We start from the raw sequence: 23434 nt of genomic DNA, 5'->3' as shown, positions 1-23434 counted from the left end.
GGGGAATTAATCGGTATGTAAATACGGGCACAGGTGAAAGTGTACAGGCAATCCCTATTTTCTTAGGAAAAGAAAGCACTTGGGGAGCCAAATCTTAAGAGAGACAGTGGGAATCCTAAATCATTCTGAAATTGGCTGAAATGCCAATATAGGAAGGTCCTGGTTGAAAGGGGTCCTAAGTCACTATTTCGCTTAGAATTGGCAATGTCATTTACTGCCTCCAGTTGAAGTTCTCAAGAGGGTTGATGTTAGTTTTAGCTGTATTTTTGCACACGAAGCAATGCCCCGCTGCTGTGAACTAGAGCTTGCCGTTTTTAAAAGCATGGCGCAGAAACCAATGCAGTGTGTGGTGCCCTCCCCACTCTCACTCTATGGCCTGAAGCAACTTCTTCATGTTGGCTCATGTTTAAGGCCTGCCTTTAAAGGAGTCGTTGGATGCACATTTGAAGACACAGCGAGCACCCCGAGGTGCTTGTACTGGACTGAGTAACCCGCACAAAGTCATCCACAATCCTTACATAGCACAGCAAGGACAATCGCAAGAGCATTGCCTGCTAGGCAGTCAGCACAGCTGACATGTGGTGTCGGCACAGAAATTCCACACTGGGTGGAGAATACTTGCATTTCCAAAAGGCTAATTTGCAACACCTCCAATGTAGCACTTGAGAACACTAAGCTGAAAGCATCATCCTCCAGTCATTGTCACTTAAAACGTATGTGACATTTTAAAGGCATGAAATAACTTCACAATCTCCACTTTGGTGGTCTTCACAACTGACCTATAAATCGGTTGCTATTATTTCTCATTTCCCAGACAAAATATTGAGATGATGGACATATTTCACAGGGTCTACAAGATCAGCACCAACCATAGCTGCCAAGTTTCCCACTTTCCCCGGGAAATCCCCATTTTTCCAGCTGTTCCTAGCTGAAAAAAACGAAATTTTTTGTTTCCCCCCCCCCCCCGGTTTATTCTGGCGCGACGGCCATTTTGGAACTGGGCGGAGCATGCTCAGAAGTGACTTTTGATGCTGCTCTTCCCAGTTCCAAAATGGCTGCAGTGAGACTTCTAGCGCGGCAGCCATTTTGGAACTGGGCAAAGCAGCATCAAAAGTCACTTCTGAGCATGCTCCGCCCAGTTCCAAAATGGCGACAGTGCTACTTCCGGTCTGCTATTTCCGGCCCGGTCCCTTATTTCTCCGACAGCAACTTGGCAGGTATGACACCAACTATCAGTTGGCCTCCAGGCACAATTTAAAATGCTGGCTTTGACTTGGTGTTTCCTTATGTTGTTATCTCATCCTTTCTCAAAGCAGCACAGCATACAATGTTTCTTTCTATTAAACAACTACAGTATCTGATGTTTAGAAGACACCTGAAGGCAGCCCTGTTTAGGGAAGTTTTTAATGACTGATGTTTCAATTTATTTTTAATCTTTTGTTGGAAGCTGCCCAGAGTGGCTGGGGAAACCCAACCAGATGGGCGAGTATAAATTATTATTATTATCATTATTATTATTATTTCTCTACCCCGCTTATTTTATCCTCCCAACAACCCTGTGAGGTAGTTTAGGCTAAGAGATGATGTCTGGCTTCAAGGGCACTCTGTGGCCGAGTGAAGATTTGAATGTGGGTCTCCCTGGCCCTACCTAGTCTAAAGCCTAGTTTGTACATAACACAGAAAATTATATGAAAATGATATATCAATGGTATCTAACACCAAGTAAATTGGCAAAAATGTATAACTCTAATTCAAGTAAGTGTTGGAAATGTAAAAAGAAAGAAGGTTCTTTTATCATATGTGGTGGTCTTGTAGTAAGATTAAAGCTTACTGGGAAATGATATAAAATGAATTGAAGAGGATGTTTAAAATAACCTTTGTAAAAAAAAAACAACAACAACAACAACCAGAAGCTTTTCTTTGGGGAATTGTAGGGACAGAACTACCGAAACCGCATAGAAACTTATTCATATAAACTACTATAGCGGCAAGAATGTTACTCACACCAAAATGGAAAGAAGCAGAGGTCCAAGCAAAGGAAGAATGGATACAAAAATGGCAAAACATTTGCAGAAATGGCAAAACATACCGGAAGAATAAGAAATCAAGGTAACAAACTTTTTATAAAAGAATGGAAATGGTTTATTGAATATTTGCAGATAAATTGTAAACAGATAAGAACATTGGCAGGATTATTGTACCATAATAACCTGCAGTTTTGTAAGAGTATATATTAAAAGTAGATGAATAAATGAGCAAATTAAGTTAATTTGGATATACAGAAAACATTAAAAATAAATTTAAAGAACCACAGAAAGAGGTGGAAAGAAGTCAAGTTTTGAAATGTTAAAATGATTGTAAAATTAGTGAAATGTATAAACCTGAAAATCATAAAAAAATAAAAGTTTGTGCATAACACTGAACATAACCATGGCTAAATGTGAATTTGTGAGCATGTCCCAGTAAACATTGTAGCCATGTTGCCCCTCTCAGAGTGCTACCTAGAGCCAAGCCATGGTTTGGCTTAGCATTATGGCTGAACCTGGCTTTGCAATTCCGCTTGCTCCAAACCATGAGCTGTAACAAAGACTGTCTTTGGCTTCCCACTGAACTTCCATCATAAGAATATAGGAATAGCTCTACTGGATCAGACAAAAATCACATCTAGTCCAGCATCGTGATCTTACAGTCCTCAATCAGATGCCTACAGGGAGCCCCCTCAGCAGGACCTGAGTTTAACAGCATTCTCTCTTCCTCCCATGGTGGCCGGGGCTGATGGAAGCTGGAGCTCAATGACAATGGAAAATGCTTTTCCATTTTGTCCACTAAGGATGCCAGCTTCAGTAAATGTGAAGAGGGAGCCAAGATAATCCCGTCTACACAGAACGCAGATGGGATTATTTGCATCCTGTACAGCCAGACTCAGTGATCAAGCCAGGGGGAGACTATAGTTATTCCATATGAAAGCTCTGTGGGTCATCTAAGGCTGCCTTAAGGCAATTCTGCTCATCTGAATGAGTGTTGTGACTCAGCTCAAGGTCACTTTTTAAAAAAGGAGCTAGTTACAGTGTGCAAGACTCCAGAAGGCTACGCTAAGCCCCCTTGAAAGCCCCACTATTCATCAGTTAAGGTGCTAGCACAGGCCAGCCTATAATCCACAGACAAAGGGAATTGAAAACAAGGACACAAAATAAAGCATCAATGAATAGAGGCTCTCTGCAGAGATTAATCCAAATTAAGATATTCTGGGAGGGGGGGGGATAACCAGAGACAGAGCTGTTCAGTAAAAGTAAGAGGTAGGAGAGAGAGAAACGCAAAAGAGACTTCAGGGCAAAGGCATAGTTTGCATCACTGCTTTTCAAAGTTAGGGGGCTGAAGCAAAGGGAATGCATAGCTGGTTAGATTTAATCCTGAATTATCAGATGGGAAATCATACAAAGCGGAAGGGAAAAGGGAATGGGGGGTGTACAGCTCCAAACCACTTCTCACACATAACTTCTGATGCTTGTTGATAGAAATACGTGGCAGGAAGCAGTCCGAAAACATGCTCGTAACTTGGCCCGGCAGGTACAGGTGTCTCAATGCATTCACCAGTTCTCCAGAAAGCTTATTGGCCATGCATGCAGAAGATCCCCGGCATCTCCAGGTAAGGCTGGGAGAGCCACTCCCTGGAGAGCCACTGCCAGTCAGTGTAGGCAACAGGAAGCTAGATGGGTCAGTGGGTCTGACGCAGAATAAGGCAGCTTCCTAGGTTCCTAACCAGGCATCCCCAAACTTCGGCCCTCCAGATGTTTTGGACTACAATTCCCATCTTCCCCGACCACGGGTCCTGTTAGCTAGGAATCATGGGAGTTGTAGGCCAAAACATCTGGAGGGCCGCAGTTTGGGGATGCCTGTTCCTAGCCATACGATGGAGACCAAGAACTGGACAGAAGACTGAGAAGCCGAACAGGCCATCTGGTCACAGTCTTTCCTACTATTGCAAGATTTATTGCATTTCTATTTAAATTATGCTCATTGTTCCAACTTTTTGCATCTCTACGCATAGATCGGCATGTGCAAATTTATGCAAAGATGGTGACCCATCTCTTCCTCCCCTCTTTTTGCAATGAACTAATGGCCACCCTAGCAAAGAGGTACCCCAGCAATTGAGTGAAGCAGGGAGATTCCACTCCTCCATACGAAATACATCACCTGCCAAGTCATCAGGCTGATTCCGAAAGGCTCTTCTTCACCAGTGAAGATCAAGCTGATACAAGGGTTTGATCTGATCATCGGAAATACGTGGGGCATCTCTCAGGCTGGCCCCAGGCACTCTTTGACCAGAAGCTGGCTCTGAACTTTTAAGAGCCAGATTCAACTAAATGGTTGTGCTAGCAGAAGCCAGTGCAATATGCCCCACTAGTGTAATGGGGCTTTCCCCCCCCGTCCTCCCCCACATACTCCCCCAGTAAGTTAGATGTTTGTGGGAGGACCTCCAGGATAGTGCTTGGGGTGAAGAGAGGAGGGATCGTTCCACCAGGCAAGCAGAAATGCTTGTACGGGCGGAGATATCTCCTTAACGCTCCTTAGAATTCCACCCTAAGAAGCTTAGGTTTCAAGCATTAGGAACTAGCCCTGGCTCTGACAATTCCAGGGTTTGGAGAGCACATTTAATTAACACATGCAATTCAGTCTGCTGAAAGCCTAACTGCCAGCTCTCCTTCTGGTGCTTACTCGGAAGAAACGCCAAATCATTTCACTGGTGCAGACTCCCATGTAAGCGTACCTTGGATCTTAGCATCGGCTGATTCATTGTCAGGGCTTAGATTAAAAGTCATATTTATCTTTGAAGCCATTTTGGCACTGGTGTGTTGTAACTGTGGGATGTGAAACACACAGCAGTCAAGTACAACATTCCTAGAGTGTTACAGGTAGGTAGCCGTGTTGGTCTGCCATAGTCGAAACAAAGTAAAAAAATTCCTTCCAGTAGCACCTTAGAGACCAACTAAGTTTGTCATTGGTATGAGCTTTCGTGTGCATGGTATCTGAAGAAGTGTGCTTGCACACGAAAGCTCATACCAATGACAAACTTAGTTGGTCTCTAAGGTGCTACTGGAAGGAATTTTTTTATTCCTAGAATGGACATGCTAGGGGATGTTTTGTACCACCCAGGAGAAAACTTCCTGTTTCCTCCTGAGTTGGGACAAACTTCCTCTGCATGTGACTAGATGTGGGTGTGGCCTAATCTGGGTAGGGAAGCACACGTTCTTCTTTTGCTCCTCTTTCTCCATTTTGTTTTTCTACATGTTTTCCTACGTATTGGCAGTCACTTGGAACTAACTCCCTTATGGGATAGCTCCACATGTACTTAGGATACTTTTGTAACCTAAGTCTGCCTTCAGGAATCCAACTGTGAACTGAATGAATGTGAGTAAATTACTTTGATATAGACTTCAATAAGATTGTCGTGTCTATTCTTTTTAAGAGGGACAAGGGGGGATCTTACCAGGAATCTTATATAGAGATGCTCAGACGAGCCTGCAACAAGCAAACCGCTGTGCGTTTAAAGGGGAATGTTAAAACTCTGCTAAGATACAGAACTTGCTAGCGCAAGTTAGGAAGGATATCATTAAACAATATATCCTCTCCTGCCTCCCTGAACATTCCCACAGTAACTGGGGGCGGGATAATGATTACAAACAGCTTTCCTTCTGACTATGGTTTATGAATCAATTTAGAAGTACCACATGCGGAGTAGATATACCAAAAGACTTGAGGACATTATTTATGTATGCAACCACGGCCGCGAGAATGTTATCAGCCCAATGCTAGAAAGGAGACAATATACAGTACCGACAAAAATGGAATGGCAGATAAAATTATTCGAGTACGTGGAAATGGCTAGACTAATGGGGAAAGTTAGGAATCACGATGACCAAAAATTTAACACAGAATAGGATGAATACAGACAATACCTAAAAGATCATAGTAAACATCTGAAATCTTTGGCAGACCCTGAATGACGCCTGCAAGGTGATTTAGCTTATGGACATATGGGATAAATATGAACTAGATGTTATTCAAATATGCAGTTAATATGGAATTGTAGAGGACTCCCTAATACTTTATTACATAATTGTATTTCATTTTCAACATTTAAGTATTCCTTGCGTCTTATGTATATTTTTGATGGAGAATGATAATTGTTATATATAATTTTAAAAATCGATAAAGATTAGATTAAATGCAAAAGAAAGAAAGAAAGAAAGAAAGAAAGAAAGAAAGAAAGAAAGAAGTACCACATGCACCCCGGCTGTCCCTAGTAAATCATATATGAACATAGGGGGATGCTTTACCCTGACTCTGAGCATCGATCCACCTAGATCTGCATGGTCTGCACCAGGGATGCGTAACTTTGATGCTCCTGGTGTTGTCCTGTTCCACCAACTCCTTTCATCCCCAGCCAGCAATCCAACATCATCATGCTCATCTCTGCCCCATACGTTGTCTGGCAGCTGCTCTCCAGCTTTTCAGAAAATAGGTTCTCTCAGCACTGCCTGGGAGGAGCTTAACAAAACCTGGGACCATCTGTATGGAAGCATGTGCTCCACCTCCGAACTATCGCCTTGAAACTTTTTTTCAGTTCGAAAGCACACCATGAGAGTAGATAAATAGGTACCGCTGCAGCGGGAAGGTAAACGGTGTTTCCATGCACTCTGGTTTCCATCATGGTGTTTTGTTGCGCCAGAAGCGGTTTAGTCATGCTGGCCACATGACCCGGAAAGCCATCTGTGGACAAATGCTGGCTCCCTTGGCCATAAAAGCAAGATGAGCACCACAACCCACAGTCGCCTTTGACTGGACTTAACCGTCCAGAGGTTCTTTACCTTTACCTTACACAGATCTACAAGGACTCACATTTTATACAGAAAGATGACAATTGAGCATTGCTTTGTATACTTCTAACTTAAGCCCAAAGAAGAGTCTGCTAGATCAGACCAATGGCCCACCTAGTTCAGCATCCTAGTTATGAAATAAATAAACACTGAACCTAGAGATTCTATGTGGCCATCATGATGAACAGCCATTTTGAACCTTTCCCAACTCTGCAAAACCCTTGACCTGAAAGCGAGACGAGCACCGCAACCCCATAGTTGCCTTTGAGTGGACCTAACTGTCCAGGGGTCCTTTACCTTTCAGCTTTTTGAAATTTCTGCAGCGGGGCCCCTGCCGAGTCCCTCTTTCCAGCACCATGGAGCTCCACAATCAACATGAAAAGGGAGGTTTTTAAGCCCCTGTATGCGCCAAAGCTGAGCATTTACGAACACTGAAAGCACAGGGTGCTTCCGTTTCAGGAGAATGGTGTGTAAGTTCTGTTATGTACAAGAGAACTTCACAGTAAACACAACTTAAGTCACTCACAAAGAAGATATATTTCCCACATATGTGCCCAGAAAATAGTAGATCTAGCTGAAAGGCAACACATGCAGATTTGCCTCGATTGCTGCCATGTACCCCTAATTATTATTACTGTTTTATGGTTGTTGTATAATCTTAGTGGGTCGCCTAATCTTGGAAGAGACCCACCTAACTATCGTGAAGGAGCCCTGCATTTCTGAATTTGCCATTACATTGCTGCTCAGCCAGGATCCTCACAGAAAGTCATTACACTTCAGCCAGATCTACTTCGCAGGGTCGTTTGGAGGATAAAGTGGGTAGGGTGAGAAAAAGAGGAATGCCACCCTGAGTTCCCTGGAGAAAAGAACACATGCAAGGATATTAAAGGTGCCCTGTATTAAACAGACTGCCTTTTCATGTGCTGGTGTGCCTCCGTTTTGAACTGCTGATCAACAAAGCACAGAGTCAGAGGGGACCTTGCAGGACTTGTACTTCGACCTCCTACTCAATGCAGACAATCTGGAGCTACAGCCTCCCCAACAGAGGGCTGCCCAGCCTGTTTGAAGACCTCCACTGCAGGAGACTCCACCACCTCTCTAAGCCCCAACTGCTGCAACCTGATTGTCAGCTGAAACCTATCACCCCGTAACTTATTTAGGTGAGTGGAGGCTGGTCCATAAGGGCCAATAGGGCATTGCCCCATCCATCTCAGTCTACCTACAAGAAAGCCCCTCTGCCTACTTACAACTTGCCCAGGGAATGCCTCTGTTTATCAGCTTCCTCCTCCTTACTCTCAGGGTTGCCCTTGTAGAACTCAACTGGGAAGAGGATGGTGAGAAAACTAGAATCCATTGGCTCTGCCTGGTCTTTGGCTTTAGCTCTGCCTACTATTGGGTTTCCCTGCCCCTTCTGCCTTGCCAGGCTCAAGGGGCACCAGCCACTGCTGAATTGTAGTCTGGGCAGCAGAGAATGAGTCTTTGACTTCTCCTGTATGATAACTCTTCAGGGGTTCAAAGAGCATTATCTGATAACAGATAGTAGGATAGTTATGTTTTTCTAGCATATCTTTAAACCTAAAGAACACTCACCTTGGCTTTTAAAGACAGCGCAAGACAGGCTGTTGCAGAGTAAATGCTGCAGATTGATGAGTGGTTTCAGCAAATTGTAAGGGCAGGGCAGGGGAGAGACAAGCAGAAATGAATGGTATGAGAATAAGGGTGTTTCAGGGGTGTCCACCAATTAAACTGTAATACATAAAAGCCTGATGCATAGGCTGAAAGAGAAATTCCTCCCTCCCTACAAGTCCTGAGAAAACTGCTGGCCGGGAGCCAGAGTATTTGTCGTCCTGGAAAAAAGTGCAGCCTTTTCCAGATGTGTGAGCTTTAAGCACCTGGCTCAGACAGAAGGGTCTTATCAGCTAGGCCACATCTGCACCGGTTTTCCCTTTTCCTCTGTGTCTCTATGTGCAGAGGGTTATTTCATTTAAAACAAGGCGAGCCTCTCTGAGTTCAGGATCACAATTGTTAGCTGCCTGCCTTTGACACCCAACACGGTGCTGACTTTTCAAGCCCTAAACGGCCTCAGCCCAAGGAGTGACTCCACACCCATCATTCAGCTCGGACACCGAGGTCCAGCTCCGAGGGCCTTCAGGCGGTTCCCTCCCTGTGAGAAGTGAGGTTACCGGAAACCAGGCAGGGGGCCTTCTCAGTAGTGGCGCCCGCCCTGTAGAATGCCTCCCATCAGATGTCAGGGAAATAAACAACTATCTGACTTTTAGAAGACATCTGAAGGCAGCCCTGTTTGGGGAAGTTTTTAATGTTTGATGTCTAATTGTGTTTTTAATATTCTGTTGGGAGCTGCCCAGAGTGGCTGGGGAGGCCCAGCCAGATGGGCAGGGTAAAGGTAAAGGGTAAAGGGGCCCCTGACCATCAGGTCCAGTCGTGTCCGACTCTGGGGTTGCGGCGCTCATCTCGCTCTATAGGCCGAGAGAGCCGGCGTTTGTCCTCAGACAGCTTCCAGGTCATGTGGCCAGCATGACAAAGCTGCTTCTGGAGAACCAGAGCAGCACACGGAAACGGCGTTTACCTTCCCGCCGGAGCGGTCCATATTTATCTACTTGCACTTTGATGTGCTTTCAAACTGCTAGGTGGGCAGGAGCTGGGGCCAAGCAACGGGAGCTTACCCCGTTGCAGGGATTCGAACCGCCAACCTTCTAATCAGCAAGCCCTAGACTCTGTGGTTTAACCCACAGCGCCACCTGGGTCCCCTGTTATTTATTTGGTATAAATAACAAATTATTGTTATTATTATTATTATTATTATTTGACACTCAATATGGCTCACCTATTTGAAGGAAAAACAGGTACATGGGATAAACTGTATATAATGTAGCCAAGATAAGCACTGAGGACAGGATCTGCTGAGCAGACAAAGTACATCTCCAAAGCCAAACATAACATGTGCATTGTTATCTCAGAGGTGTTTTTTTTATAAAAACAAACAAACAAACTTATGTTTAAACATACCCCCCCCCAAGAAAACACCCACTTCCACACTCAGAGTCTTTGCATAATGCTCAGCACAATAACAAGGAATGCATGGCGGGATCATGGCCCCATAGCAATTAGCTCTTATTAGCTCTTATTTCCATCTTTCTTTCTGTAGGTTCCTGTGATACAGACCAGCTGCTCTCCGGAAACAGGTTGCTGTCCCGGCGCCGCTTCTTGCCCCCGACACGGTAAGAACACATTAGCCTTGCATTAGCCCCGGTTGACCACCCTGATCTCTACACTGTGTCGTTTCAAGTGACTTAGGTCAAGCCCAGATGGGTGCTTGATCCTCCATGAGAAGGAAGCAGACAGGGAAAGAGCCTTTTGGAACAGCCAACTGACTGCTTTATCAGGGCTACCTCCTAAGCCGCTCAAGATAGACCATGCTGGCTCCCCACTGCCCTGCTAATTCTAAAACCCAGGCTGATTTTTTTTAAAGACTTCCCCCTTTTTCTTCTGCTGTCACTTAAGGCAGAGGTTCACAAGTTTGGTTTCTTTTTAAAATTAAAGACCAAACTATATGGTTGTTTTCTTGCAGTGGCTCCCCGTTTATGAAATGCTCTCTTCAGGGAAGCTCGCCTGGCACCATCCTTAGATATCTTTAGGCTCCAGGCAAAAAGATTCCTCTGTAGTCATCCTTTGGCATTTAACTACCTGTGGCCTTTTTAGAAGTGGGTGGGATGTTTTTAAATGTATTTCTCTTTCCTCTTGGTTTCAATGTATCCAGGTGGTGCTTATTATCTATCAATCTGTTTGGTTGCAAGTTGCTTTGAGTTGCCCTGGGCAAGATACAGCAACTGCCAAATCTAATAAAATAAATGGTGTCATTGTGGATGTTCCACAGTGCGGGGGGTGGGGTGGGGGTGGCAGGTCAGAAGACAGTTAGCCCTCAGAATTTGTTCTTCTCCCAATTTTGCGATGGTGTTCTCAGCTCAAAAAAAAAAAAAGTAGCAGAATGCATACTGTATTTTGAAGAAAATCCACAATGCCATTTTTTTGTGGATTTTTAAAAATGCAGATCACAAAGTGAAGTTACAGGGAACCAGGCAGAGGGCCTTCTTGGTAGTGGCGCCCTCCCATCAGATGTCAAGGAGATAAAGAACTACACAACTTTTAGAAGACATCTGAAGGCAGCCCTGCATTTAATGTATTTATGGTTTTTATCGTTTGGTGTTTTGCTATACTTTTATATTTTTCTGGAAGGCGTCCAGAGTAGCTGGGGAAACCCAGTCAGATGGGCAGGGTATAAATAATAAAAAATTATTATTTATTTATGTATATATTTATCATTACCTTCTTAAGTGGGTGTGGGTGCCCATAAGAACATTAAGTCCAGAGTCTAATATTGCCAAAGTACTACTGCTTCTAGAGTCTGTTACAACTCTCCTTCCTTCCTTCCTTCCTTCCTTCCTTCCTTCCTTCCTTCCTTGTTCTGCCTTCTGAAGCTGGGTCATTAGCTCTCTCCCCCCTTTCCCTACTTATTGGATCTGATTTTATTTGATACTGCCTTGTTATTAAACTGTTTTGGGATTGCAATTTGGCCGTCTTGAGCTTTGGCTGCAGTGCACAAGTCATTGGGAATATTGTATTGTTAGGAAAGCACTGTTAAAAGAAAAACCCTCATAAAATGAATACAGATTTTTGTGCTCATCTGCCAATCAGATTGCTGGTGCCAAGTTAGAGAGGCTCAGAAAGAGGCATCTACCGAGAGCACCCACTCCCCACCCAGGTAAAAACCTTTGAGATCTCCTGTTCTCCTTTCAGAACCAAGGAGGATACAAGGGCACTTCTAAAGGGGAGACATCAGTTTTGGCAAAGTACATCATCAGCAAAAAGAAAGAAAGAAAAAGAAGATGAAGGAAAGTCTGTAAATGCCGACTCAGCAGCAAAAGCCCTACGGCTACCGCAGGTGGCCTTCCCACAGGCAAGGAAACTCCTTGCTAGCAAGTTACAGCGCTTGTGCTTTCATTTCCTTGAGCTTCCTCCAAGTATTGTCTCATGCATGTCAATCCCAGCTGAGGATTAATCTGATACAGAAGCAGTTGCAAGGGTGCCGTCAATCACAAATCAACCCTGATTCGCTTATCAATCAAGCCCAGTGTACCCGAAGGAGAGTCTCCATCCCCATCGTTCTGCTCGGACACTGAGATCTAGCTTTGAGGGCCTTCTGGCGGTTCCCTCATTGCGAGAAGTCAGGTTACAGGGAACCAGGCAGAGGGCCTTCTTGGTAGTGGCACCTGCCCTGTGGAACGCCTTCCCACCAGATGTCAAGGGAATAAACAACTATCTGACTTTTAGAAGACATCTGAAGGCAGCCCTGTTTTGGGAAGTTTTTAATGTTTGATGTTTTATCATGTTTTTAATATTGTGTTGGGAGCTGCCCAGACGGGCGGGGTATAAATAATAAATGATGGTATTGATGATGATGATGATGAAATTGGGGGTCCAGGACAGTAAAAGGAGCACACAGGAGACGGGTGTGGAATGCACTTCCCAGAAGGTTGATCCAGGAACATACGAAACAGTCTTCTATTGAGTGAGGACCCTGGTCCATTATCTAGATCAGCATCCTCTGCACTCAGTGATAGGCGTTCTCCTGAGTTTCAGAGTGGCCACATTTCCAGCTCTATCTAGAGGTGCTGGGGATTGAAGCTGAGACCTTCTACACACAAGGCAGATGCTGCAGCCAGGGTCAGATGAAGACCTTTGGAGAGCCTAAGCACTGAAAAGATTATGGTGTGCTACCCACCATGTAATTCAAAATAAAAAAAGAACACTAAAATAAAATTTAAAAACAAAAAACTTAACATTGATCCATTGCAACATTGGGCAGGATCCGATTTCCTTGCATCGTTTTGATCTATGTCAGTAGAATGCACCCCAGCTTAGGTGGGGATAAGTAAGTGAACAGGAAAACAGGGGAGGTGGAGTGCAATATAAGACAGACTTTAAAAGATCTTATTTTCTCAAGGTGTCACCAGGATGACACTACTTTGTGGGAATGATTCAAGCGCATCACTGGGAAATTTAGGTTTGCGCAATTAAAGTGGATTAAAGCTGCAGCAAAGGAAATCCACATTTCAAAAATGGGCTTTTTGCTGTTTGGAAAGTGACAGGGAAATGTATAGAAAATCATGAGGTGAAAAACCACTGCATGAGTAAGCTGGGGGTGAATGTTTGTCGTATAGCCTCCCCACAAACAAATCAGAACAAACACTCAATAAAGACACAATCTAACCTCCATGTAAGCTTTGTGCAAGCAAATCAAGATGGACACTCAATAAACAGGGTTGTGTGGAGGAGCCCAGACTCTGCTGTATAGGTGAATGGGAAGAAACCTATTCATCACCACCCCTCTACTTTTGCAAAACGAATCCTGAATGATGAGAAAAGAGAACAAAAGGTAACTGGAGGGAAGGTGGGAAAGATGAGAAATGCCCCATTAGAAGGGAGCCACACTATTCCAGACTTTAAAAATCGTTGTTCCTGAGGGCTGGGTCTCTTAAAAAATAAATAAATCCAAAATATGCTTTCAAAAGAGCCAAGTGAAAACCTGAACCGCAAATCAGAGGGGAGGGAGATTTTTGGGCATTTCAGAGACCCATCCATAATTCCCAACCATAGTCCTCCAATCAGAGATTCCTCCCCTATAAGCTATTAAACATTTGGGAATTAAAGGATGAAGGCGGATTTCATTTGATGACCTGGCTCTATAAGATTAAGATGATTACGCGATGTGAAATGGAGACAGAAATTAAACCAAGAGACCAGCACTCTCCCCTCTGTCTCAGTATTAGTTTGATGGACCCTTGCTGGTTTGTGAAGGTGCCCAGCTGGCAAGTAGGCAGAGGGAGGGGTAATAACCCTCCAAAATAGAGGACTAAAGGTTGCAGTTCTTTGTTTCTCTGGAGCTGATAACTACCCATACCGCATATTTAAAGCATATGACTTCCCTCAAAGAATCCTGGGTCCTGCAGTTTACTCCTCCCAGAGCTACAGTTCCCGGCACTCTTAAACTACAGTTCCCAGAATGCTTTGGCAGATGCCATGTGCTCTAATTGTATGGTGCAATTCTGCTCGCAATTAGACATTTTCCTAGTAAGAATGGGAGTATCTCATTCCCAATTCAAAGTTGCAAGGGGGAGGAAAAAGTTTGTTTGCGAGCAGGAACTATTTATAAAATTAACAGATATGAGTTGGCCTTAAGCACAACGCTTGTTGAGAAAGTCCCTCGTTGCATTTCTCACGACCCCAGGGCAGGAGGAACTTTAAGACTCAAGAGAATAAAAATTCGGGGGGGGGGGGAGAATTGGCTATTCTGTAATACTTAGCAGCTAGCTGACTGCTTTTTAACTCTTACCATTCTGATTTTGTTTCATGGGGGGACCAATTTAATTACAGTGGAACCTCGGTTTATGAACACCTCAGGTTACGAATTTTCGGTTTACGAATGCCGCTGACCCATCTGGAACGGATTAATCCACTTTCCATTACTTTCAATGGGAAAGTTCACTTCAGTTTATGAACGCTTCAGTTTATGAACAGACTTCTGGAACCAATTGTGTTCATAAACCAAGGTACCACTGTAGCAATAGTGAGTTGTCTTTCAGAGGTAATTTAGATCAGAAAACACTTAGAGGTTTGAAAGGGTTGGGGTTTTTTTTTAACTCAGCTGAAATCCCTTGAAGAGCAGCAGGTGCCTGGACTGATAGCCAAGGTCCTAGGTGGGCTCCAAGACAAATCGTCAAGGTGATGTGACGATCACCCAAATTTAGGGACAGCATAGAAGGAGTTAAAGGGATTAGCCAGTTAGAACCCTAGGGGGCGGGGTTAGGACGACTATATAAACCCACCCCTGGGAGGAGAAGGGGGTTGTTGTTGGGGCTGGTTGTGGGAGGTTTGAGGAGGTGTGGCTGAGAGTACTGAGAGGGGGCAGTTGAGAGAGTCTGAGGGTGAGGCAGAGGTAGTGAGGTAACCAGAAGGGAGAGAGAGTTTGGAACTGTTATTGATTATAAGCTATAGGTATAGGCCGGTATAGGAACTGTTATGAAAGAAAATAAGAACTAATCTTTTGGAAACCACATGCTTATGTACTAAATCTTAAATAAACAAAGTTTGTTCCAACGTTATCCCTGACTGGAGTGAGTGGAGAGATTACCAGACATATACTGGTTGGTGGCAGCGGAATTAAAACGTGGTTGGTGCAGGTACCAACAGACCGTGAAATGTCTGGGGGTTCTGTGCAGGTTGAGGTAACTGCCACAGGTGAGTGCAAGACATTTTGAAGAAAAGACAAGATGCTCCCCCATCTCCCAATTTCACATACATAAACTAACTGGAGAGGCACTTTTGTCTAGAAAGGAACATTATACCAAAATAGACTATTTGTCCATCTGGCTCAGTATTCCCTATGCAGGCAGAGCAGCTTTGCCTCTAACTTGCTACCTCAGAGATGAAGAACCTACATCCCTCCAGATATTCTTGGCCTACAACTCCCATCATGCCTTATGACTGGCAGTGCAGACAGGGGCTGAAGGGACTACATTTGGAGGGCCAAAGTTTCCTCATCTCTATACTACCTAATCCAGATAACTGGAAAATGCCAGAGATTGAACCCAAGCCCTTCTGCATGCAAATGAAACTCTCTGCCACAGATGTCTAGTCCCTCCCTTCAAATCACTTGCTAGTAGCCCAATAGCAAACCTCCTTTTTGCTCCCTTTTTTTACAGATGGCTAAGATTATGACCTCGTTTCCTTCCGGTGAAGATTTGTGTGTGAGCAACCTTGGGAATTTTCCCACAGATCAGGCTGGCCAAAGTTTATTCGACAAAGGGGAAACTAAAAGCTTATCAAATCAACCAACTATGGGCATGTTATGAGCACTGAAGAGCATAAGGCAAACCAGCCTGCTGGATCAGGCCAATGGCCACCTAGTTCAGCTGGACATGAACACAACAGCACTCTGCCCACTTGCGATTCCCAGAAACTGGTATTCAAATGCACGATGCCTCTCATGGAGGTAGAACATAGCCATTGTGGCCAGCAGCCATCGATGACAACAGATTCCAAAGCAAACCAAGATGAAAGATCTGAGAGGCGCTACAGAATTCAGGCATTTAAATGAAATCCATCAATGGCAATGTCAGCAAGAACTGCAGGGTATTTTAAGATAGCTGTTTCCACCCTAGGCGAAAACGAGAGTGATAAGTTTAGTGGTGTTTCTTAAGGACCCACTGGGAGATTCAAGACAGACGATTTGGGAGAAACAGCTGAAAGACCAGAATCCTGTAGGACTAGGAGGCTGCTTCTACGGGATGAGAAACTTTTTAAACTTGTGGCAGTTAAGTTGTTTGGGTGAAAATTTCCAATTTCCAAAGAATCCTGCAATTAACTAGAGGAACCAGTGGCCCTCCCGAGGTTGCTAGCTACAACTTCCATCATCCCTGACCGTTGGCCATGCTGGCTGGTGGGAGACAAACAAAATCTGGAGGGCCACAGGTACTCACCCCCTGGCAGCAGCCTTGCTATTTCCCAGGTCCTAGTAGCATATAATTTGGTAGCTTAGCATCAGGTAGGGCTAAAATACCTCACTTCCAGCTACCAACTGCACACTGCAAGTGGAAGCAGTTGCCTGCAGGTGTATGTTTGTTCATTACCCAGAAGCTACTGGGCTTACACAGCCCAGAGGGGACGGACAGGTAAGTCCTACCAAGTTCAGTGGGGCCAATTCGCATAAGTGATGTCTGTAGCTATGGGAACTGTCTGCAAGACATGGAAAGGAGCATTGGAATTACTGCTTCCTCTACAAACTTGGCCAAGGTGTAGGGTTGCCAGACTCAATAGAGGACAGGACTTCTGTGCCTTTAATTGCCCTGCTCTCTTTTGAGTCTGGAAACCTTAAAGCAGGCATCCCCAAACTTCGGCCCTCCAGATGTTTTGGACTACAGTTCCCATCTTCCCTGACCACTGGTCCTGTTAGCTAGGGATCATGGAAGTTGTAGGCCAAAACATCTGGAGGGCCGCAGTTTGGGGATGCCTGCCTTAAAGAGAAACCAGCAGCCCCTTTGCTTGGAAATTAAACAAAGGGTCTGCTGGTTTCTCTTTTAGGTTTCCAGACTCAAAAGAGAGCAGGGCAATTAAAGGCACAGAAGTCCTGTCCTCTATTGAGTCTGGCAACCCTACCAAGGTGATGTTCATTTTGCAAACTGCCCGCTATGGACCCTTTAACTTTACAATGCTAGGTGTGTACACAAGTCTCCCCAAAGCAACAGAACCCATATTGGAGTTAGTTACACTATCAGGTACAGAGCTTGGGTCTCTCTGGGTGTCCTTTTTATTGTGCATAATTAATAGGATTCCTCTATTTAAGCCTTGTCAGTACGTAATTTTCCTCAGCATTGCTGTGCAGCTCAGAATGTTACAACAGGATCCTGGAAAACAGAGCTAGAAATAAAAGCCATGGTCCACCCAACTCATTCCCTGGGGAGAATGCAATTTTTTAATAAAAAAAAAATGTTCCCAATGTTGTGTTTTAGAGTCATCGTTTCCATCTCCTTTTAAAGCTATCAGGCAAATGCCACTTCCTTTACGTAGAGGCAGTTCCACAAACTTGCAGAACCCGTGCTTCAAATGTCCTATGTCACGTAGGGCTGGGTGGGGGGAGGGGAGGAAAGCATAATAAGACTTAAAGGAAACATGCAAGGGCAAAGATCCCAGCGGAGATGACTTAGGAAGTCAACGTCTTTAAATAGGGGCACACACACACACACAGTACACCACACACACATTAGAGGCTGGGCTTAATTTCTACAGTGAAGTGCCTGGTTTTTCAGTCTATTCTCATCCACCCGCAAAATCATCCCAGAGCAGGTCTTAAGATGGTAAGGCATTCTTAGGATCTGGCTGCTTTTGTATTTTAAGTTGTTTTATCCTTGTTTTTAATGGTCATTTCAAGTTCCATTTCTTTCCCTTTTTTAAAGCAACCAATAAATACTATTATTAACAGCAACAGCACTGAGCCTCTTGGGCTTGCCAATCAGAAGGTTGCCAGTTCGAATCCCCGCGACGGGGTGAGCTCCCGTTGCTCAGTCCCAGCTCCTGCCAACCTAGCAGTTCAAAAAGCACACCAGTGCAAGTAGTTAAATAGGTACCACTGTGGCAGGAAGGTAAAAGCGTTTCTGTGCGCTCTGGTTTCTGTCACGGTGTTCCGTTGTGCCAGAAGCGGTTTAGTCATGCTGGCCACATGACCTGGAAAGCTGTCTGTGGACAAACGCCAGCTCCCTCGGCCTAAAAGCGAGATAAGCGCCGCAACCCCATAGTCGCCTTTGACTGGACTTCACCGTCCAGGGGTCCTTTACCTTTTTTTTACCCATATTCCCCATATTCCAGGCATTGCCAGAACTCAAGCACACATTCCAGCCAGGCAAAAACTCTCAAGGAGGGAGCAAAGTATGGTTGGTGAGGGGGCATGGTCTAGGGAGAGGGATGTGCAGTTTTGGGATGACTTAAGGGGGCTCGCCACACTATTTTCAATGCTATTCTTACAGTAGCCCAACTCTGCAAAGCCAATAAACTGCTCTGAGTAAAAATTTACAGAAAATGTAAAACAATAACAACAATGGATCAATAACACACTGAGAAATTTTCATCTCCCCCCAATTTATTTTGATGGCAAAGTTTTTAGTTTCCCTGGTACAGATCATGTGTGTATGTACGTGCCCAGAATACAGTCCGCTCAGCTCTCTTTTAAGCCTGTGTGATTTTGTGCCCCTCTTTCCTGGCTGTTCGTGTCTGGTGGAATTGTGGTCATGAACTAGACCCTGGAATATATTGCCATGGATTAGTACTCTCACGGCCTTTTGCAGAAATTATTTGCAGAAATGTTTGCTAGAGGCCCCCGACATTTACACAACATTATACAGATTATCAGCTGCCCTAAGAAGGAGAAGTTGCCGGTCCAAGTTCTACCAAGACAAACAAACAAGACAGTAGTTCAGAAAAGGGCAGAGGATAAGAACAACAGAAAGCCAACAGTGATAACACTGTGTGCCCTCTTCTGACTCTGGGACCCAAAAGTTCAAGACATCCTAATCTGTTATCTGTGTAGAGGGCAAAGTGAGTGACCGTGTTGTCTGCACCTTCAATTCCTGGCAAATGTTTGACACCCACGTTTACACAGTGATCTAGATGCATAGGCTCAAATCACATGGGATGCAAAAAGCAACCCTCCAAGCCTCTCTTTTGGACCCTTGGGGCTCCCTCCAGGCCACACCCCACACCGGCCCAGTTTGTACCCTCCACGACTGTTTTCCTTTGGCTGGAATGTACCCTTGAAGTTTGATTAACATCTTCTGCTTTTCTTGATGAAGGATAGAGAGTGGCGCATCATGTATAGAAACTAGCCAGCTGTGCCAAGACAATGCAAGGCTTAGATCTTCTTCATGCAGTGCAAAGTTAAACTATGGGACTTTCTCCCCCAGGGAGGCTGCAATGGCCTCCAATTTGGGTGGCTTTAAAGGAGGACTGGGCAAATTCGTGGCAGGAAAGGCCATCGATGGCTACCGATATAAAGCATACAGTCAGTATCTTCAAGCATTGAGAGTCTATGTGAACAGATCACTGTGGGAACACTGAGTGTCAATGTGTATATAGCGTAAAAACAGCTGTCTGAAGTGATCGTGATTCCACCTCTCTGCATGTGTTAGAACTGGCGTAGGGTTCTAAACTCAAATATGCTAGCACCAGAGACAGACAGTCAGGGAAAAAAGGACAGCTTTGTATACGTACTTGTCTTTTCAGTACTAACAAATAAAAATCTGTGGATTGTATCCAATGCTAGTTGTACTCAGAGTCGACCCATTGAAGTTAACGGGCTTGACTAACTTAAGTTCACTAATTTCTATTGGATACAATCCTGTGGCTGCAGTCTTCATATAAGAGAACATTAACGAAGCTAAATTTACCCTCCCAGAGTCACTATCCAGGAAAAATCTGACACGCTGACAATAGTTTTCATTTCTCGTTCTGGTGACCACCATGAGTCAAATGCTCTCACTTAAACCAATTGGGCATCAAAGTTGGTTTCCTGTGCTCAATTTCCCCCCCCCCATCATCAGACAAATGTTACCACTAGTTACCACCTCAACACCATCCAACAGCTACCCCAAGATGTTCCATGAAATAACAAAAACCTGCACAGCAAGTAAAAAAAAAACCTACAACTGCACACTATCAGTGGTATTAGAATATCACACTCAGTCTGCTACTAGAACAGGATTATGAGGGAAACGTGCAGACTGTGTGGAAGCAACAAGTGGTGATAAAGTGATGCTTCTCCACCTTAAATCCCAAGCTGGGTGGTCTTTTGACCCTCGTTTCGTTGAGGAGCATTTTATCCATATACACCCATCTTGTTCCTCTGTTTGGCCCTCCTCTTCTCCTCTCAAGCAAATGAAAGATGCCTATGATGTTGGGAGGATTCCCAAGCTGAAGGCACATCTCACAACCTGAAGACCATTGTCCTAAATTGTCCCCAATGTATCATTCAGGATGGATCCATAAATGATTAATAGACAGTCTGATGCATGGGTAAGGAACTGCTAAGGAACTGGGGAAGGGGGGGAGGTGCAGGATATGTGGACCTGCCAGTTCCAGTTCCTCATGCTTTTCCCCTCAACCTTGTATTTAACTCCACATTTCTACATCATTGCTTTGTTTTTGACCGCAATAAACATGGATTGACTGGTTTTCGTGAAAATTCAGCAGCATTTTGGTGCAAATTTCTCCTAAATACACATTTTATATGCTATTTTGCCTGAAATACACATTTTTTGCAAGCCATTTCCTTTAATTTAATGCATTCTCCATGTTACTTAACACTAATATAGACATTACCATGCACACTTTTAGTATTTGCATTTCCGTATCCAAAATTCAAAGTAGTGCAAATTTCGAACAGTAGCTGTGTCACAGCTGACAGACTGTTCCAGAGAAAGTGTGAATTAGGTAGATTCACCTTTAAATGCAAACTGAATCAAATTTCTCCCCTCTCCCTAAGAGTAGGTCAATAAGTCACTTATAATCACAGATTCTACACAGGTCCTACCAATCTGCTTAGAGCGCACAAGCTGTCCCCAGATTCAAATGCGCATTGTGGTTTACAACACATTTGTTAACTCCTCGCATTGACTTGCATTGGCTGTTTTCTCATGGCTCTCCTTTCCCAGAGAGCAGGTTATGTTAACTAAGGTTTGCGTTGGCCTGTTGAGCGTAATTCCACATCTCCATGTGTTTGATTAAAGAGTATTCAACAATGCGATGGATGCATTTCAGAGTGTCTGAGCTGCTTTGAACTATGGAAAAGGTGGTTGGCAAATACAGTAAGGAGATTAAAGTAAACAAATGTTCCTCTCCTTCGGGATGGATTAAGAAAAATGGTAGGGGAGCAGAACTTGGCTGGAGAGATTAGCTGCAGAGGCTTATTGTAACCAGGCAGCAAAGGAAAGGGAGGGCCGAGGAAGGAGAGAAACCTTCCATTCTAGATGAGAGTTTAACTTGCACCTCAGCTCACATCCAAATGATATCAAGCACCTCTCGCCCACTGAGCAGAGACAGGGCATCTGTGACCCTCTAGATGATTAATATGATGCTCTCTCCAGATGTTGTCAGACTCCCAATTTTCAGCAGTCGACATGCCAAGTGATGATGGGAGCTGTAGTCTAGCAAAAGCTGGAGTCTAGCAACAGTTTTCTCCAACCCATGTACAGCATTTAACCATCTTTCCTGCCTTCTCTCACCACTATCCTGTGACGATCATTTCTAAGATTTTCCTTTGGGGGTGGGGGAGGGAATCAGAACTGAAACACACATGTCCTATTTATTTTATTTTGTCGCTGACCCACCCTCTCTCCAAAAACTCAAAATCTTCTCTCCCCCTCCCCGTAATCCTCACAACAACCGTGCAGGGGCAGTTTAGGCAGAGAGAGTGGCCATGATCCACAATCACCCAGAGAGCTTCATGTTTTGGAAGCCCTGCTCTCCAGTGTCTAAGCACAACCGCTAAACCACGCTGGCTCTTACCAGTGGCAGTGGATCTATGGCAGAAGTGGGACTTACAGGCGTTTTTGGAACCATACAGAGCTATTCGTTCACTGCCCATACATGACAATTAGCCAGGACCACCCAACAATTGACTGCAACCACACAGCCCATAGGGCATCATACATGTCTCCCATCCAGGCACTGACCAGAGCCAGACCCATTTAGCTTCACCAAAGTACCATACTCTGGCACCACCTACCCACATGCCAGCATATACATCTATGTCTGCAGACACAGACCTCAGGTCACAATCATGCGCCTGGGTGCAAGTCCAGCACTGGTGAGATTTATGTCCAAGTAAACACGCATAGGGGTCAGCTTGCTAGATTCTCACTTAAAGGGAGCCCTCTCTCCGATCCAAACTCTACCCAAACCCAAGATTACAGCCTAGCTGGTTTTACTGCGTTAATCCGTGAACTCACACCACCGGATTCTTGCCCTGCTGCTGACAATCCCTAACGAGGATTTAGAAGATCTCCTGTTTCCTCCATCAATAGCAGAGGAAAAAACTAAACCGACCAAAAACCCTACTCCAGTTGCACGCTGATTAGCCAGGTTCTTAAGGGAGGGCAGCTAATTCGCAGTAAGCAAGCGGAGCAGCCCCCTGCCACCCCCGGGGTTAGATAGAGAGCACAAGTTCGCCTTTCAATGCAGCCGAGCGAAAGCTGCGCCGCCCGCTCTCTCCACCTCCTTGCCGCGGGAGATCGCGCAGCACAATCCTATTCACGATCCACCCCATCAACACCCTCAAAAAAAGTGCGTCCCCAGCAGCGCTAGACGGAGCTTACTCGCAGGGAAGGATCGCAGCCACTTCGGAAACTCTAGGGAGATGGGGACGCGGGGCAAGCCGGGACGCGTCCAGGCGGAGGAAGGAAAGCGCCTCCGAAGGAGCACCTGAGGCGCCCAAGGGAGACCCCGGCCGACGGGCTGGGCGAAGGCTCGGGCCCCGTTGCCCCGGGTGGAGAGCCGCGCTCTCCTCGCCCTCCGTCCGATCCCTCCCGCCGGACCATCTCACTCACCCAGCAACGCAGCCAATCCCAGCGCCAGCGGCAGAGGCTCCATCGCGCCCGTTCCCCGAGGAGGCGCCCGACGCGCGGCGACGAGAAAAGCGAGAGCAGCAGCAGGTGCCGGAGCCCGGGAGCTGGGGCGAGGGGGAGGCGGGGAAATCGGAGAGGGGAGGAGCCACTCGAGTGGAGGCGTGTCCGGCAGGTGGGGGAGGGCAGGGGGCGGCGCCCTTTGGAAAAGGAGGAGCCCCGTCAGGTGCCAAGCGGGCGGAGCGCACAGGTGGCGGTTAGAGACGACGGAGGCGAGGAAGGGATCCCGGGTTGCAGCTCTTGTTTGGAGGAAGCCGACTGTGATCACCAGCGACGGCTTCTTGTTTCGTCTTGTTTTGAACCCTTCCAGAT

The 23434-nt window shown here is 45.3% G+C and overlaps 1 protein-coding gene across 3 annotated transcripts in view; it reads right to left on the bottom strand.

Moving 5' to 3' along the window:
- Window positions 1–23205, bottom strand: part of ESAM (endothelial cell adhesion molecule) — an 89596-nt gene extending 66391 nt beyond the window's left edge. The window contains exon 1 of one of the 3 annotated variants that reach the window (XM_035139066.3): window positions 23048–23205. In XM_035139066.3, coding sequence (XP_034994957.2) covers window positions 23048–23090 — 43 coding nt within the window. In that variant the 5' untranslated portion in view covers window positions 23091–23205. Of the gene's footprint in view, window positions 1–22816 lie in introns of all 3 variants that reach the window. The other 2 variants (XM_035139065.3, XM_088658023.1) reach the window with 2 other exon arrangements.
- Window positions 23206–23434: the final 229 nt, after the last annotated feature.

Source organism: Zootoca vivipara, chromosome 14 (assembly GCF_965207765.1).
Source record: "Zootoca vivipara chromosome 14, rZooViv2.hap1.1, whole genome shotgun sequence".
Classification (NCBI taxonomy): Eukaryota; Metazoa; Chordata; class Lepidosauria; order Squamata; family Lacertidae; genus Zootoca; species Zootoca vivipara.
The sequence above is the reverse complement of the archived record's forward strand: the minus strand, read 5'-3'. Positions and strand labels throughout refer to the sequence as shown.